General features: G+C 44.7%; 1 protein-coding gene across 5 annotated transcripts; it reads left to right on the top strand.

The window, feature by feature from the left end:
* Nucleotides 1–8,461: 8,461 nt before the first annotated feature.
* kynu (kynureninase) lies at nucleotides 8,462–17,759 on the top strand. Of its 5 annotated transcripts, XM_086120699.1 has the most exons (14): nucleotides 9,348–9,414; nucleotides 11,488–11,674; nucleotides 13,187–13,307; nucleotides 13,376–13,458; nucleotides 13,730–13,791; nucleotides 13,864–13,935; nucleotides 14,017–14,091; nucleotides 14,259–14,405; nucleotides 14,481–14,579; nucleotides 14,655–14,728; nucleotides 15,440–15,492; nucleotides 15,871–15,956; nucleotides 16,081–16,311; nucleotides 17,571–17,759. In XM_086120699.1, exons 2-14 carry the CDS (start codon nucleotides 11,506–11,508, stop codon nucleotides 17,688–17,690), a joined length of 1,392 nt encoding a protein of 463 aa, XP_085976825.1. In that variant the 5' UTR covers nucleotides 9,348–9,414; nucleotides 11,488–11,505; the 3' UTR covers nucleotides 17,691–17,759. The 5 variants fall into 5 exon arrangements, with proteins under 5 accessions (XP_085976817.1, XP_085976825.1, XP_085976809.1 ...); XM_086120691.1 differs by lacking the exon at nucleotides 9,348–9,414 and adding an exon at nucleotides 8,462–8,502 and having other exon boundaries at nucleotides 14,481–14,728; XM_086120683.1 differs by having other exon boundaries at nucleotides 14,481–14,728.
* Nucleotides 17,760–17,937: the final 178 nt, after the last annotated feature.

The following is a 17,937-nucleotide window of genomic DNA, read 5'->3' as shown; positions in this document are numbered from 1 at the left end:
AGATTTTGAGGCTTCCTGCAGTTTGAATTTTTTCCTACCTTCTTCTTGGCTATTGTTTCCATCATTATTCACAGTTTCTGAGCTCGCTATGTCCAATACTGAGACTTCCGTTAGTCAACCCCCTGAAGTGGCTCATTCCACTGCTGCTTCTATGGCTGCTGCGAATATTACTCGGCTAGGCCGCCTCAACATTGATTTACCACCAGCTTTTAAAGGAGATGGGACCGTGTCTTTCACTAGCTGGTCTCGGCGTTTTGAGGTGTCGATGCAAGCCATGTATGACCGACCAACCACTGAAATGTCATCTGTACTGGCTTCAGTTTTACCGACAAGGTTAGCTGAGGCTGCATTTCTGTACTGGGATAGCCTTTCCCCCGCAGTCAAGGAGGACTACGGGGCTGTCAAGAAGAGGCTCCAGGATGTTTTTGGTCCTAACCTGTCCCTACCATTTTTCCAAACCCATATAAATGCCCGCCCCCGCAAGCCTGGTGAGAGCTTAGAAGTGTACAGTGCTGACGTCACCCGCGTCGTTATGGAAGCCTTCCCTGACTACGGCCGCGTAGCACAGGAAGGGGAGAAGTTTCGCCGCTTCGTGGCTGGTTTGGATCCTGCCCTGCAAGCAAAGATCCACGAGATGGGAGCAGGTGACCTTGACGAGGCCCTCATTGTTGCTGGGCGCTGTGAAAGAGCACGTGCGGCACTGAACCTTCATGCTTCATACCCACCTATGCAGACTATGGACCAGGTGTCAGTGACATGTTCTGATACTGCTTCTGTTAAGCTTCTAGAAGCAATGGAACAACTGACACTTAAAGTGAGTGGCCTACAGAGTGACGTCCACCAGCTACAGGAGAAGGACACCTACCGCAGCCAGCGCTTTGACCACTGGGCCAATCGATCTTCCGCATCTGGTGATCCCCTCGGTGGTGCACGCCGCCGTTCTCAATCCGACCATTGTGGTCCACACCAGTCCAGAACCTGCTACTCACCTGACAGATGCTACGGTCGAAGTCCAGAGTTCTATCGCAGGCACCGTCCAGACTCTCCTGAGTTCCGGCGCAGCAGACATGATTGGATCCCTGAAGATGTCCAGCATCGCCGCCATTCTCCACGCAGACCTGACTGGGATTCCTCTGTGCATGAACGCCAGCGACGGCATTCCCCAAGCAGACGCAGCTGGGACTCTCAGGGGGATGCCCAGCGCTATCATTCTGCAGATAGTACATTGCAAGGTGACTACGGTGACTACAAGTCCAAGTCCGATCGGCCATACAGGAAACACTACAGCTCGCCGTCTCGGAGGGAGAGGGATGGAGACCTACCAGCCAGACGCAGTGTTCACTTCCAGTCTCCTGAGAGGCATGTGCCATCCGGCACTTCCCGATCAACGCAACAGGGAAACGCCCACTAGCTGATGTTGAGGGGCAGACCTCAGCTTGTGAAATAGCGCCCCCTGCCGACAACCTGGAACCTGACAATCAAGACAATAAGAAGTATATTCCCTCGGAAACTGTGTCCCCCAACATCCTTTCCATTGTGGAAGGCATTGAAGTATCTGCTCTCCTCGACACTGGGTCCACCATTTCTATCATCAGTGAGGATTTCAGAGTATCACATCCAGCACTGAAGAAGCGCCCAATGAAGACATCCTTCACTTTGGCTCGCTCTGTCAATGGTCAATGCTTGGACACACTGGGGACTTTGTCATTAGGCATCCGCTTAGGAAGAGAACTGTTGCAGCACGACTTCCAGGTCATCAGAGGAGCTCATCATTCTGTGATCTTAGGATGGGACTTCCTGAACCAGCACTATGCCCTGCTAGATGTCAGCAAAGGCCAGCTGATACTCTGGGACATGAATCTCCCTCTACTCCCAAAGAACCACGAAGTAGCTGCCTGCTGCAACGCCTCCGTGATGTCACCTGCCTGCATTCCTGCTCGGAGTGAAATCATCACCGCATGTGTTGCGGGTGCGACGGCCGCATCTTCAGTACCAACCGACTATGTTGGAGTCCTGATGCCCAACCCTTCATCTGAAGTTGTCGTGGCCCATACCCTCAGCAAAGTACAGAATGGAATGACTGTTGTTCGTGTTCTAAACACGACCGAAGAACACATCGAGCTGCATGTCGGTCAACACCTTGGTGAGTTTCATTCCATCTCATCTATTGACACTGTAGCTGTAGAAGAGTCACGCTGTGCTGCTTTGCATGTTTCTGATATGACTGCTCCTCCTGTTGAGATAGATGAAACCTGTCTGACTCCAACACAAGCTCAGTCACTGAAAGCCTTACATTTGTTAAGGAATTATTCCGCTAGAAGTAGTAGTAGAACATTGTTGAGGAATTTCACCTTGCTATGAGAACTATTGATACTAGTCTCTGTCCTGAACATCTGCTGAAGTACTTAAAACAAAGAATGTAGTGTGAAGTTTAGATCCTATTTCCCCTTAGTTAATTAACAGCCCCCCAAGGGTTTTCTTGCCTCCACCACCTCGTAAAAATCCCTGAAGGCTGTCAAGTGCCCTCAAAGAGGAACCCTAATCTCAAGATCTGTGACCAGCAGCAGTGGTCTATACTTTGTCATCATATCAAGATCGAACTTTGCTTGACCTTCTTTGTCTCTACTTTTTACGTAGTTAGGTTTAATGGTTATGGTGTTATTCCTCTCTGTTAGTTGTGTTTGTTCAGACACTTGAAAGAAACAATGTAGAATGCTGTTGAAGGTATTTCCTGCTCACTGTTTTTACAATCACCTTTAGTGCCCTCGAACCCCACCACTTTAGGGTCCCCCTCCACAGGACATGTTTAACATCAAAAGAGGAACTGTTATCTCAAGTATCTGTGTTCCTGCCATCACACCAAATGGTGGGTAGTGGTGGTCTGGTCTCACCTCACCGCTCCCATTCCTCAACACTGTCTAAGTACTCCGTCGTGTTCAGCAAACACCAAAACGACCAAGGTAGAACAGGTATCATCAAGCATCGCATTCACACAGGTGATGCATCACCAATCAAGCAGAGAGCGTACCGGGTGACACCAGACCAGCGACAGGAAATCCAGCGCCAAGTCGACAAGCTTCTGAAAGCAGACGTCATCGAAGAGAGCTACAGTCCTTGGGCCGCGCCTGTCGTTCTGGTACGCAAGAAGAATGGATCTTGGCGTTTCTGTTTAGATTATAGAAAACTTAACGCTGTAACCATCAAAGATTCACATCCTCTGCCAAGAGTGGACAATGCCTTGGATGCGCTCTCAGGTTACGCTTGGTTTTCCACCATGGACCTCCAGCACGGATACTGGCAGGTGGAAATGAAAGAGGAAGATCGCGAGAAGACCGTTTTCACGACAGGGAGTGGACTCTATCACTTTAAAGTGATGCCAATGGGACTGACGAACGCCCCAGCGACATTTCAAAGGCTGATGGAGATGGTTCTCCATGGCCTCCCATGGCAGACATGCCTCGTCTATTTGGATGATGTCTTGATCTTTAGCCAGTCCTTTGAAGAACATCTCCAGCACTTGGAAGAGGTCTTCTGCAGATTCCAGTGTAGCGGTTTGAAGTTAAACCCTGCCAAATGCTACCTTGCCAAGGACAATGTACTCTTCCTTGGGCACATCGTCTCAAAGGATGGTGTAAAGCCGGACCCCAAGAACGTACAAAGTGTGAAAGATTGGCCCACTCCTCACACTCCAACTGAAGTGAGAGCCTTTCTCGGACTTTGTTCCTATTACAGAAAGTTCATTAAGAATTTTGCACATCATGCAGTACCCTTGCATGGACTGACAGAAAAGAATACACCATTCCTGTGGACACCAGCTTGTGAAGAAGCATTCGCTTATTTGAAACAAGCTCTATCACGTCCTCCTGTAATGGCCTTCCCAAACTTCGCCCAGCCGTTTCAACTATACACAGATGCCTCCTGCTCTGCCATTGGGGCAGTGTTAGCTCAGAAGCGTGATGAGAGGGAAGTGGTCGTTGCCTATGCCAGCCATGTCCTCACCAAAGCAGAGAGGAAATGGTCGACATATGACAGAGAGCTGTGGGCGATTGTCTGGTCTGTCAGACATTTTCGGCATTATCTCTACAAGCAACCTTTTGTCATCATTACAGATCACAAACCCCTCTTGGGCCTGAGAAGAATCCCCATTGACAGCGACAGGACTGGTCGGCGTGCACGTTGGGCCCTGGAATTAGATCCATTTGAGTGGACTGTGATCCACAGAGAAGGATATCGGCATCAGAATGCAGACTCATTGTCGAGGCGCCCAGAGGTAACAAGTCCACCTGCCACCACTGAAAACCCTTCTGTCGTCCCGCTGCCTTTTCATGTCGTCACAAAACCCAGCTATGTGTGCACCGCCGATCTTCAGCCGGAACCAGAACCAATACCCCATCATCCGGTTCCAAACCAGTCCGAAGGATGCCCCTCATCGACTTTCCAGCTTTCCTCCAGTGGATTGGAGCTGCAGGAGAAGCAACAGCAGGACCCGATCCTGGCGGACGTCATCAGATGGAAGACCAAAGGCTACAAACCCCCACTCTGGAGGATGAAAAACAGACCCGCTGCAGAGAAGTCACTCTGGCGTGAATACAGAAGGCTCACCTTTCACAATGAGCTGCTCTGTAGGAAAGTTCATAACCGAACATCCAAGTCAGCAGTCTATCAGGTTATCATACCTCAAGAGTTGCAGGAAGACGTCTTCAAGCTGCTCCATGGTAATCCTGTGGCAGGCCATTTGTCAGCGGAGAAGGTTCTGCAACGTGCTCAGGTATTGTGCTACTGGCCATTCATGTCCCGGGATATTTGTCAGTGGTGCAAGAAGTGTGTGCCGTGTGATGCTCGACGCAATCCTGTCCCACATCAGAGAGCACCCATGAAGACAGTGACTGCAACCTCACCATTCCAGAAAGTGGCAGCTGACATCATGGAATTGCCAGTCACCAGCCATGGCAACCGGTATGTGCTGGTGGTTCAAGATTACTTTTCTAAATACGTCAACCTCTACGCCATTCCAGATCAAAGGTCAACAACTGTGGCCAAATGCATTTTTGAGAACTTCATCAGAGAGCATGGAATCCTGCAGAGTCTTCACACGGACCAAGGACGGCAGTTCGAGTCGGACCTAGTCAAACATCTTTGTGGTCTACTAGGAGTGAAGAAGACAAGGACCAGCCCATATCATCCACAATGTGACGGTATGGTGGAACAATTTAACCGGACACTCATCGACCAATTAGCTAAGACTCTTCTCCAGCAGTCTGGAGAGTGGGACGACTGCCTCAATCAGGTGGCATTGGCCTATAACACCAGCCCTCACTCCTCTACGGGATACACCCCCTTTTTCCTGACCCATGGTCGAGAGGCACGGATGCCTGTTAATGCCCTGTTCCCCCCTGATGTGCCGTTTCCAATCTCCACGCCCGGCACTTCAGCTGACTATGCAGTACAACTGACCCGAAAGCTGCAATCTGCCTTCAGGTCTGCTACTGTGAACAGGGATCAAGCTCACGTGCGACAGAAACATCACTATGACCAACATGTCCATCACACTCCTTACACCCCAGGGGATTATGTATGGTTGAGTGACCCTACAACTTCACATCAAAAGCTGTCTCCACACTGGAAGGGACCTTTTGTGGTTCTGAAGTGTCTTGGATCGACTGAAGAGGAATCTGGCGTGACCTACAAGATCAAGTATCTGTCTGTGTCCTACGTGTTGTGTTGTGTTATTTTTGTTATTTTGACTTCAAAATGGCGCCGCGTGAGTGGCTGCCTTTCCAGCAGCTCCTATATTTTGTTGTTCTACTTCTTCCTTTCATAACTTTGCTGCTGTGAATCTGGAATTTCTCCATTGCGAGACTAATAAAGGTTTTCTTATCTTATCTTCTTATCTGTTGGATCCACCTGATAAAGTCCAAACAGTCCACTACAACCGATTGCGTCCTTATCACCCTGATGTAAAGACCATGCCTTTGGATACTTCATCAGCACCTGTGGGTCACACACCTCATCCACCCCTGGCCCTATCAGCGTTATCAGGTGCTCTACCTTTCCAGCCCTCCAGATCTTCAGTGACCCTGAGGAGATGCTTGCCTGGCCCTTTATCACCTTGTCTGGCCCCATTGGAAAGGCCTCAGCCGACTGATACAGACTTACCTGTTCCCTCATCTGTGGACCAGAGGCCTACCGTTCTGCCTGCAGCACTGGGTTCAAACACCGGTTCCTCTTCACGCCCAGGCCACCGCCAAGTTAAACTTCCTTCGCGTTTCAAAGACTTTGTTCTGATGTGATTGTATGTTTCTGATGCCTTTTTTTAACACCCCCCCCCCCCCCGCCCCCCTGTGCAATGTTGTTAATTTGTTGTAACCTGGATTCTATAGTTGAGTGCTCGAAGAAATGAGGACATTTCTCTAGTGGGTGGGGGAAGAATGTAAGCTTTTGTTAAATTGTTAATTATTATCATTTTATATTTAAGCATTATATTCTTTTATGTTAGTTACCTTAATTATACTCTGTTTAATACGTCCTGAAATATTCTTATGTTGCTTACATGTGATTGGGGAAGAAAAGCAGGAAGGTGGGTCGTTACCGGAAGGGGGAGTGTTCGTTCGAGAGTTAGGAGGCAGCCGTTGGAAAAAAAAAGAGCTGTGTTCAAACAAAGTCATCCTCTCCTTTTTGCCCATTCTAAACGTAGAGCAATCCATCTAAAACCTACGAACCCCTCAACTTACAGGAGTATGAACAACGACAGCAACGTAATATGTCAAGAAGGTTATTTTCGAGAACTGTTTGTTGATCAAAGTTAAGAGGGGGACTATTATCTGTGCAGCTTTTTTAATTGTAAGAAGTTTTCAAAACGATTCTTTATAATTGCCAGTAAATTTTGATATTTTAGTACATTTCAGCCTGTACTTTTTGTCATGTCTTCTAGGGAAGGGACATTCATATTTCCCCAATTTGGTGTGTTGATTGAAACGTTGTAAATAAATTCAGATTTGATCATAAATATGGTTATTTCTTCTTTTCTAATTCATAGTGCAAACTGTGAGAACTTTGGGATAAAAATGTGAGAGAGAGAGGTCAATTATTCGTGGATGATTTCGCCTTTTTTGTAGTGTAAACTCATCAGTTGCTAATAGTGTAGTGATGTGTCGTTCGCGAACGAGCCGGCTCTTAGAGCCGGCTCTTTGAAGTGAACGATGGGAGTCGGCTCCTCATTGGGAGCCGGTCCGAATAGGAGCCGACTTTTTTTTTCTCCTGTTTTTTTCCCCCCTTCGGTTAAACCCGCACGTGATTGGTCAAGATCCGTGGAAGAAGAGGAAGGGGAGGGTTTTACACACACGCACACGCTGCAGTTTAGAGAAGGGGGAGGGGTTAGAGAAGAGACACACACAGCAGCACACTGAGCAGCACGCAAACAAGACAAACGAGGAGACCAGAGAGTTAGTCAGCGAAAAAAACAACACGGTGGAAAGCGGAAAGGTGAGAAAATGGATAGGAAACGCAGTGAAATTTGGACACATTTCAATGTAATTGATAGTTCAAAGGCAGCGTGTAGACTGTGCAAGGTTAAAATATCCCATCGATCAGGCTCCACAAATAACCTGCACAGGCACATCAGAAAAGTCCACCCATCAGTACAATTTGAAGAGAAAAAACAAGCAAGGGAACCAGCTATTAATGAAGGTGCTAGTGTGTCTGCAACTGTTGCTGCTGCTGCAATGTCACAACTGCCTAGATGTACAACCCAGAGCTCTATGAGCCACTTTATGCAAAAAGCTATAAACCAGCAAAACAGAACACAATTGACGAGGAACTGGGTAAAATGATTGTGATTTTCAGCCATTTTGGTTGGCTGTGTGTTGTCGCAACATCTGTTCCCTCGAGAGAATCTTCTCCAAAACAGGGCAAATATTAACAGGGAGGATAAACAGGATCAACCCCTCAAAGCTGAGGCACTTGGTTTTTCTTCATGCCAATCTTCGCGAAAGACAAGTTAAAACTTTTACCTGGGTGCTGCTTTCTTCTTTTTGTTTTACAAATTTTAACTTATAATTTGTTGTGTGGTATTCAAAGCTTACTTATGTTGTTTTACTGTAAATAGTTAAAAGCTTAAAAATATACACATTCAGAGATTGGAACTTTTTGTTGACCTTGTTTTGATATGGGTCTTTGTACTTAGTTTTTATTTTTGTAGCACTCCATGTTGTACTCCATGTTGAGTATGTTCAGAAGAATATACATAAAGCCATATAAATAATAAATATTTGATATACTGTCTATTTTCTGCATTAGTAATTCATTTTACTCATAATATTCCGTTATTTTTGGTAGTAAATTAATTTAAGCAACAAAAAAACTGAGGAGCCATTTGGGAGCTGAAAGAGGAGCCGAGCCAAAAGGAGCCGGAATTCCCATCACTATAATAGTGGATCTTTGACATGTTTCTGATCGGCCAAACGAGCTGTGGTTGCCGTTGCTTCAGAATAGCTCATAGACTCGGTGAGTGCACCCGATCCATGGAAGACTTTCGTCTTTTAACCACTCACACAAACACATTCTCCCGGGTATACCGTTTTACATTTTGATGCCCAAGAGACTTCATAAAAGCAAGAATAGTAAGCCTTGTTTACGGAGCTTTCTTTCCTGGTTCACTGTGCACACAGTCACGTGTCATGAGAACAGCACACTTTTGCTTAGGTAAATGAGGTGAATTAGAACTACGGGTACTTATTAGCGTGACTTCCACAGTACCTCAACTCTTATGACTGAGCATAAGGATCTCAGTATTAGAGAGGTGTTGCTGCCATCGGGTGGATCTTTGAGAGAGTTGCTGACACGGCTGAGAGGTCACATCAGGTTTGAATTCCAGCCACTCCCTCCTACTACGTTATGAAATACAGTACAGGCCAATGACTGCGCGAGCTGGTTTATCAGTTGTCACCAACCTTTTTTGAGATCTGACAGATACACGAAATAAAAGGATCTTTTCTTAATTTACTCACAAAGGTTCTTAGTGTGAGAATGTTTTGTCGACCACAAAGGTATTATGACTGGCCTGCCAAATGTACCCGCTGGCGTTGAGTAGAAGAACATTATATTGTTCTGACCAATGAATAAAGACACATTGTACTATATAAATAATACTTTTTTTTTTTTAATTTGAGGACCAATTGAGACAATAATGATCGCTTCCTGCTGTGCACATGATGAGCTCTCGCCGGATCACTGAAATAGACGTGTAAACATCCAAGTTACATGAAGACTTTGACTGACAAGTAGTGCACTCAATGAAGCACGTTTGAGTTGGAGGTCATAACAATTATTAACTGGAAGGAAAGATTCAGGGGTGAAAGAGCACCTCTGGATCAGATTATTGGCTACCGGCAGAAGAGGAACATCTGCAAATCAACTGTGAGTTACAACTTTATGGTCGCCAATTGTCCTGTGTCTTTTATTCAGTCCTCTTTTACTTAACATATTTACTTTATCTGTCTCTGTTCTTTATCGTAACAAAATGTGGGTCGTGGAAAGTGCTGTACCCTATAGGTGGTATATGCAAGTCCAATTTCACACCCCACAGGCTGCGGTTCACTTAATTTCCTGGACTGTACTGTACTGTACTCTAGTCTTCACATTCCCTGAGGGCTTGGCGTTGAGAGTCGACATTTCATTATCAACATTAGAATTAGTAACCATAACTGCAGCCCAAATAGTTCCAATACAGTACAATACAATATGATAAATTATTTATATGGCGCTTTCACAACAGCTGCAGCTGTAACAAAGCGCTTTACAAAACAGTTAACAAAAAGTAAATAATAAACAGAAAACAACATAAAAACACGGATAGTCGTGCAATCTTAACCACTTTTCGCTCACTCGCTTTGTTGTTTGAAGCTCCATGTGGTTATCGAGAATGTCATTTGTTCTGTGGTGACAGGTTTCACCCAAGATCAGCAAATAAGATGAAAAAGCAAAACCTTGTGGATTGCCAAGAAAGTTCTGAACCACACACAAACTGATTTCCTACCAGTGTGCCCCGAGATTGAAAGAGTTATTTTCATGTGCATGTAAAATACAGCATGCACTGAAATTCTTCCTTGAATGCCTCCCTTTACAATCACAAGAATATAAAACATAGGGACAGAGAGAGAGAGCGAGAGAAAATAAAAAGGGACATCATAATGAGAAAAAATGTAAACCTTATTTGGGGCATAAAGCACAATGTGTGTGTTTCTATTTCAACTGTCAGCATGTGTGTGAGGTCTGTGGGCAGCACTTTCAGAGTTGATGTGCAATGGCGATTCAGGAGTCTGATCACCTTGTGGAAAAAACTGTCAGTCTTGTGGTCCTTGCATTTCACACTCCTGAAGTGCTTCCTTAAGGGAAGCAGTGTGAAGACAAGGTGCATTGTCCCTGCGGAAGTTAGGTGCTCTCCCGATGACTCTGCAGGTGTAAATGTCCGACTCAGTTTCAATCACATGCTGGAGAGCCTTCCGGTGCTTTAATTACAGTCTCGACAACAGTGAGAGACCAAAGCAAAGCCGGGTGTGCTGTTTCACATGTGTAAACGAAGAATGTTTTATTTATTTATTATAATTTGGACCATTTTATTTGTTATTTCAGGTTTAAAAAAAAAAGAACTTAAGTAGTTTTTCACTGTAGCTCACTATTTTCTACTTCTAGTCAGTAACAGAATTCTTATTGGAGTACAATATTCAGCTACTTTACCGACCTTTGCTTCCGCGGACGGCTCTTTTGGGATGGTGTCCGTCTGTAGGCTGACACTGGGGGGGGGGGGGGGGTGGGGGGGGGGAGTTAGTTGATGACCGAGGGAACTGCAGGCTATCTCATGTAAACTTCTGTTCCAGATAAGATAACAAAGTGATAAGAAAGCAATCCCAACATCAGTCAAATTGTTGATTCAAAACATAGACAAACAATTTTACATGACAGATACAAGTCTTCTCACATTTGACAATAATGACCTTTTGGCTAAGGAAAAAAACGAACAAAGGGTTAGACTTTTTTTCTGACTGAAACTCTCTACCCAATATGGCCAAATAAGAACTCCATCACCCAGCTGTTCCTCATGCTAAGGAAGACAGACAGCGTAGTACTGTATGTGAACTGATCTTAAACAGCGTGTTATTGTTTGCTAAATACTTCATCCACAGCTCCAAATGTAAAAAAGACAAAGCCCCTTTTACTCTGTCTTCCTGAAAGATATCACAGACAATCACCTCAGCTCTTTAAGACTGATGAAAAAGGAAATAAATTGCAAGAGCTCTTCTCAGTATTCCCCATTTACCGACATCAAGCTTATAGCGAGTGCCGTTGGAGAGCAAGGTGTTAAACAATGCTGGACTTGCTGCAGAATTCAAAACGGTATGAAGCCACTTTGAAGTGGACGCGAATGTGAGAGTGGCCCAGCACTCAATTATTATGCTATGTAGTCATGTTAAAGTGTGTGTGAGTGTGCAGGCTGACCGAGAAGCAACAATGGAGCAGATCTCTGGCTTGACTGTGAGAGAAACTGTGGAGAAGGTGGCCGCTTCGCTGGGCTGCCCGACGACTTCTGAACGGGTGGCCGCCTTCTTGGACGACCATGACGAATTAAGACACCTAAGAGAGAACTTTTTCATGCCCAAAATAGCAGATTTGCCTACCTGTGAGTGGACAATGCTTTTTTTCCCTGATATTTCACAACTTTTTCCCTTTCTCTGTATTGTGAAAGAAAAAACAACAATATGAGGAAAAAAAACATGTTGAAAGACAAGCAATACAAGACAGCAATTGTGTGGACAATGTAAAACGGTGGTGTCCAAACTACAGCCCAACATGGCCTGCCACGCTACTGAACGCAAAAAGTGTTTGTGTTGTGAAAAGTGTAGGTGTTGAAAGATCAATCACTCAAACTTTAATAAAAAGCACTTTTCATATACGATATAGAAATGCAGCTTATAGTGCTAAGCAATCAAAGCATCAAAAAGTACATCATAAAAAGAGGACCCTTCCACTCCCCTCAACATATTCCCCAAAGCATGCCTGGGCTCGCACGCACACACACATTCACACAAAACACACAATTCCCTCGATGAACTCTATTAAAACAGACATGGAGACACAGAGAAGCCACATGAGAAAAAGAGCACCCAAGGGGAGTTCTTTCATGCTGACAAGAATGACAGCCGCCACACCTCCCAGTGTGGAGCCCCCCACCATGAGGAAACACCAGAGTTTACAAAAATAAATAAATAAAATAAACAACTCGATGCAAAAGAATTAAAAGATGTTATTCAAAAGGTAAGCTAAAAAGATGTGCCTTCAGCCTCCTCTTACAAACATCACCAGTGTCTGCAGACCTGATGTCCGCTGCCAGGCTATTCCATAGCTGCGGACCAAAATGGCTGAATGCAGCCTCACCATGTGTTCTGGTCCTCACCCTGGGAAGACGTTAAAAGCCAGTGCCAGATGACCTCAGTATCCGCAAGGGTTGATATGATAGAAGGAGGTCAGATCAATAAGATGGCCCAAGATGTCACACATATCCCCCGTCAGTGTGACACCCCCGACAACTACCGTACTATGTTACTATTGCAAATAAGAACAATTGGTCTTAATTTGATTTTATTTGGAGCTTTTCTGCGTTGCAGTGTGCAAATAAACTATCTACGACTTTATATTGTAAGGACATTTCTCTTTGTAACAGAAATGACATACAGGTACTTCCGTTTCAGAAGCAAACATGGTCAAAGTCTGATTGGCGAATGTATCACGTGACCGATCCTCAAGTAAACTGCTTAAAAATTGTCCGCTTACTTTTGATTCGACGTTGGGGCTGCGATTTGGTTGCTGCTCACAGCAGGGGCAAAACTATTCTAGTATGATGCGGGCCAGCGGGCCACCCCCAAATCCTAAACTCTTTTCATGAATACCTTCAACAGGAAGCTGTCATGTCGTAGGAAAACCCCTGCCTGATGGTTTGCTTTCATCCTGTTTATTCAGTTCAAGTTGAAGAATTTCAAAGTTACCCTTGTTTCCTTCCATTTTTTTGTATGTGGCTCTTGGAAGAAAAACTTTGACACCTCGGTAAGAGAAACAAATCGTAACACGTGTCAGAGTGTGTCCACTTGCAACATGTTGCAGTGTGGAAACGTGACGTTGTTGGTATGACCCACAGCGGATCTGTCGCTGGTAGATGGCGCCAAAGACAGCATCTACCTGGTTGGCAACTCGCTGGGCCTGCAGCCCAAAATGGTCAAGAAGTACTTGGAGGAAGAGCTGGACAAGTGGGCCAAAATGTACAGCAAGTCATTTCTGCCACATTGCTGAAAAACAAACTTTGTTTGATGGAGTGTGTGTTTGTCAGGGGCGTGCACGGCCATATGCAGGGGTCACGACCTTGGGCCTGGGCTGAGAACAACCTGGAGGTGCTCATGGCAAGAGTTGTCGGTAACACAATACAATTGAATTGGGTTTGCCACCATATGGTTTCCATTGGGAAAGTATCAGCGGGCTCATTTTTTGTTGTGCAGTGAGTACAATACGGGCAGCTGTGGCAGCTCAATGTAACCTTCCGGATTCCCACATATTTGAGTTGTGTTTATTCAAATGCAACCAGTACAAAAAAGAGTGAGTCTTTGGACCTGGACTTACTCAGACTTCCAGTAAAATGGCCTTTAACTTGCCTTTGTGCTGTGTTTGTGGGTTTTTTGTCCCTCAGGAGCGCGTCCAGAAGAGGTTGCGTTGATGAACGGGTTGACGGTCAACCTACACCTGCTGATGGTGCAAAAGCAGACAAATTCACTGATGTAAGTTATGAGAACTTGCTTCACACATCTGACTTTGCTTTCGTAGCTTTCCTTCTACCAACCCACGGCTGCGCGGCACAAGATACTTCTGGAAGACAAAGCCTTCCCTTCAGACCATGTGTGTGACTTTAATAGTCCGAGTCATTCATATGACTGCTTGGCCAGAGTGACATCATGCTACGATGCTGTCTTTTGTCAGTACGCTGCCGAATCTCAGATCCGACTACGAGGATTTGACCCTGAGCAGAGCATGTTGCTGCTGAAGCCCAGACCGGTAAATCTTATCGCCGAGAAGATAGAGCCCAACCTAGCGTTTGCAAACATAATGAAATGATCTCAATTGGCCCCACGTTTCATCGTTATCGTTAGTATTTTTCAGAACAAATAAAATTTTCAATCAGATGTCATGTAAAATGGTGATAACTAAATCTTGGTTTCCAGGGGGAGGAGACTCTACGAACAGAGGACATCCTGGACGTGATCGAGAAAGAGGGCGCCTCTGTGGCGTTAGTGATGCTCAGTGGAGTTCAGTACTACACTGGTCAGCTGTTCAACATGGCCGCCATCACCAAGGCTGCCCAGAACAAGGTGAGAAGAACGTACAACAATAACAGTCCAATTCACTTGTATGGACCGAAGATAACCACAACATTGTTTGGCCAGGGCTGCTTGGTGGGCTTCGACCTGGCCCACGCAGCAGGAAACGTTGAGCTGAAGCTGCACGATTGGGGCGTGGATTTTGCTTGTTGGTGCTCTTACAAGGTCACCGCATACGCTACATTGACACCGGCCACGTATGATGACCAACTTTGTAAATTGATGTCCATGTTTGTCCAGTATTTAAACTCCGGTTGCGGTGGGATCGCTGGGGCGTTCATCCATGAGAAACATCAGTACACCATCAAAGCTGCGTAAGTGCACCGTTCTCTTTTCCCTTCGACAAATTCTTATATGGGGTTGCTGGTCAGGCAACCAACAAAAAAAACAAACACCAAAGGTATTTTTCTTGAAAGCAGTAAGGGGCAACACAATAAACCCCAACACCTGACTAATTCTCTTCTATCATCCAAACTAACAAAGTGAACCTAAAACCTCATGAAAATTACATTTAACCTTCATTATAAAAGAGGTTGAGACTATTGCCAAAGAAATGTATTGTCCTTGAGCTAAGGCTGGATGCCGATTACAGGTCAACTTCCATGCACATACCAAGTCGCACAAATCCAGAATGAATGTGTTGCCTTTCATCAAGTGTGCAAAATAATCCGCATGATAAGAATGATGTAAGTATGTTAAAAGTCCATTGTTGTAACATCTTTGTCTCACCATAACATCAACTTGATAGATACTGTATTTCAAGATATGAGGGTTGGACTTCAAAAAAAAAAAAAAAAGCAGGCGATGCTAAATGAAAGAAGGGATGACAGGGTACCTCTAATCTCTGCATTTACGCTGGACTCACTTTGGCTGATTTCTGATGCTTATGTGGTGCTTCTTGTTTTTTTCCCCCCTGTCCTGACACTTCCAGGGTGCATATTCGAATTGCGTCACTTGAACCATGCGGTGAAAACCCAATCGTACTTCGTAGCATTCTGACTCTCTGTGTCATACTGTCCTTGCAGGCTGACGGGGTGGTGGGGTCATGACTTAAAAACTCGTTTCCAGATGAGCAATGGTAAACACACATTTCTCATTTCTTCTTTACCACTGCAATCTTGTGGTGCCAGTTTATGGAAGTGTATTGTTGCCACACCAGGAACTTATCACCTAAAAACTTGTCATTAATAGGCAATGTGAAAATACCCTTACATGTTCTTGTTCCATGCGTCTGAGGACATCTTCTGGTACGCCGCAATTTTGTAAAAAGCTCAGTAACTCCAGGTTCCGTGCCATTGCATGCAGAAGCGCCTGCCTCTGTGTTCTGCTGCAGGATAGGACCTAGGTCACAACACAAGTTAGGGGAGTCCTACGCGAGGCCAACTTTGTCACATTTTGTACTTTTCACGTTTGTACATCATACGTTTCACATTTTTATACATTTTACATGATGCAGAGTTGGCGCTGCAACCCGGAGTGAAAGGCTTCAGACTGTCCAACCAGCCCGTTCTCCTTGTGTGCGCCCTGCAGGCCAGTTTGGAGGTACTGCTGTCCAGTGTGTGTGTGTGTGTGTGTGTGTGTAGGATTAAAAAATAATGTTTTTGTCTTCAAATTACAGTATTAATCACTTTAAATTGAAATGTTGACAGTATTGTTTGTCTTGCAGGTTTTTAACATGACCAGCATGCAGTTACTACGCAGGAAGTCCCTGTTGCTAACGGGCTACTTAGAGTATCTAATTGGCCACTACTATAATGAGGATCCCGCCCAAGCCTGCAAACCTCACGTGCGCATCATCACGCCATCTGACCCGCAGCAGAGAGGCTGCCAGCTGTCACTCTGCTTCTCTGTGCCCATCCAAAGAATCTTCCATCAGCTGGAGAAGAGGGGTGTGGTTGTGAGTAGCCTCGAATCACCATCGTATTACACAGTACAGTCGACCTCCGTTTACCGCGCGAGATGTGTTCCCAGGCACACCCGCGAGAGGCGAAGGTCAGAAATAAAGACTTGTAGTACAGTACTGTATATGTTGCTCTATGTGACTTGCTGTTGTTTTGCTGACTTTCGCAGCTTCTCGTTTGCGGACCTTTTGTGGACTTAAAATGTTTTTTATATGTTTACTGTATTTTGTTATTCATAAACTAACCTAACTTTTACATGTTTAAATCTATGAGTATACAGCATTAAGTCATGTTAATTACTTCAAAATTTACTTCTACATGCATGTATACCATTAAATTTGGCCTTATAAATATTATGTACTGTACATGTACCTATATGGGGGGGTCGCTACGTCGCGGATTTTCGTTTATCGCGGGTGGTTTTGGTCCCCATTAACCGCAATAAACGAGGGATTACTGTATTGTATTTTATTTAATACATTTTATATGACACATTCAAGATAATGAAAACACGCTGTTTAAAGTATTCCTAACCGCCTGTTCAGAAGAGAATGAAACATGGTACATTTAAACACCCAAATGTGCAACCAAACCTTTTCATTTCTCATTTCATCTACTGTAACAAAAGGCTGCTAGCTTAACGGTAACATGTTGTTGTATGTTACGGTAATTATGAATTTTCGAACAGCTGCTACTTTGACACACAGAGCAGCAGCGCATAGCAGCAGAGTACACAACAATACTTAAGTTTTAAGTTTTATTCCTCGCTTTGACATTTGAGGTATGAGTGTCATCATCTCAGACGGGCTAACAAATAGCAGCGTTATTTTACTTTAAGAAACTGATGGATTTGAACACAAATGGTGTAGCAACACCTGTAGACAGGTCTTGTATGAAAAATGACTAAATGATTGCAAAATACTGAGCTGTTTACAGTGGCGTGTGAATGACTGTTTTTCCTTTCCCGGCATGACTGTTATACTTCTGTACGGTGGCCAAGTAGTGCATACCAGAAGGAGCCTCCATTAATCAATCATCGTGCACAAACTCTTTGTTTCTTCACATTCTATTTAATTATATTATTACTTATCTTTTATATATCGGGTGTAGGATTGTGCAATGCTATTTTCATTGTTAAAACACTTTTTTGCTTTTTTTAAATGGAGAGGCTGTAACACATTAATGGCATTTCCATCTATTTCATTGGGGAAAGATGGGGACCTGTGTGACATTGTGTTTCCTTCTACCCCCCAAGTGTGACATGCGTCAACCGAGTGTGCTGCGCATCGCCCCGGTGCCACTCTACAACTCCTTCAATGACGTCCATCGCTTCATCCAAAGTTTGGAAGCGTCTGTGGCCGCCAGCTGCCAGTGAGCCACCTACAGTCAGCAAGTCACAAAAAGACTCTTAAAAAGACGAAATAAACAAAACAAAATAAAACAAAACAAAAAAACGATGAGCTTTTTATTTTCATCGCTTGCTCTATAACACTACGTCAAAACAAAAAAACATAGAACTCAACACAGTATGCATTCAAGCTTAAAAACAAAAACAAAGTGCCACCAGATTGTGTGAGTGTGGGGCCCCAAATTTCATGGTCGATAAAGTGTCACAGAAGAGC

This window comes from Hippocampus guttulatus, chromosome 1 (genome assembly GCF_054856545.1).
Source record: "Hippocampus guttulatus isolate MCC_2025c chromosome 1, RoL_Hgut_1.0, whole genome shotgun sequence".
NCBI lineage: Eukaryota > Metazoa > Chordata > Actinopteri > Syngnathiformes > Syngnathidae > Hippocampus > Hippocampus guttulatus.
This window is presented reverse-complemented; position numbering and strand designations above follow the sequence as displayed.

What these genes read in the sequence shown, in the direction of transcription:
- kynu (XM_086120691.1), top strand. Translation starts at nt 11,506, where the DNA reads ATGGAGCAGATCTCTGGCTTGACTGTGAGAGAAACTGTGGAGAAGGTG. An exon ending in CTGGACAAGTGGGCCAAAAT is followed by an intron (nt 13,308 to 13,375) that starts GTACAGCAAGTC and finishes TGTGTTTGTCAG; the next exon opens with GGGCGTGCACGGCCATATGC. An exon ending in TGCTGCTGAAGCCCAGACCG is followed by an intron (nt 14,092 to 14,258) that starts GTAAATCTTATC and finishes CTTGGTTTCCAG; the next exon opens with GGGGAGGAGACTCTACGAAC.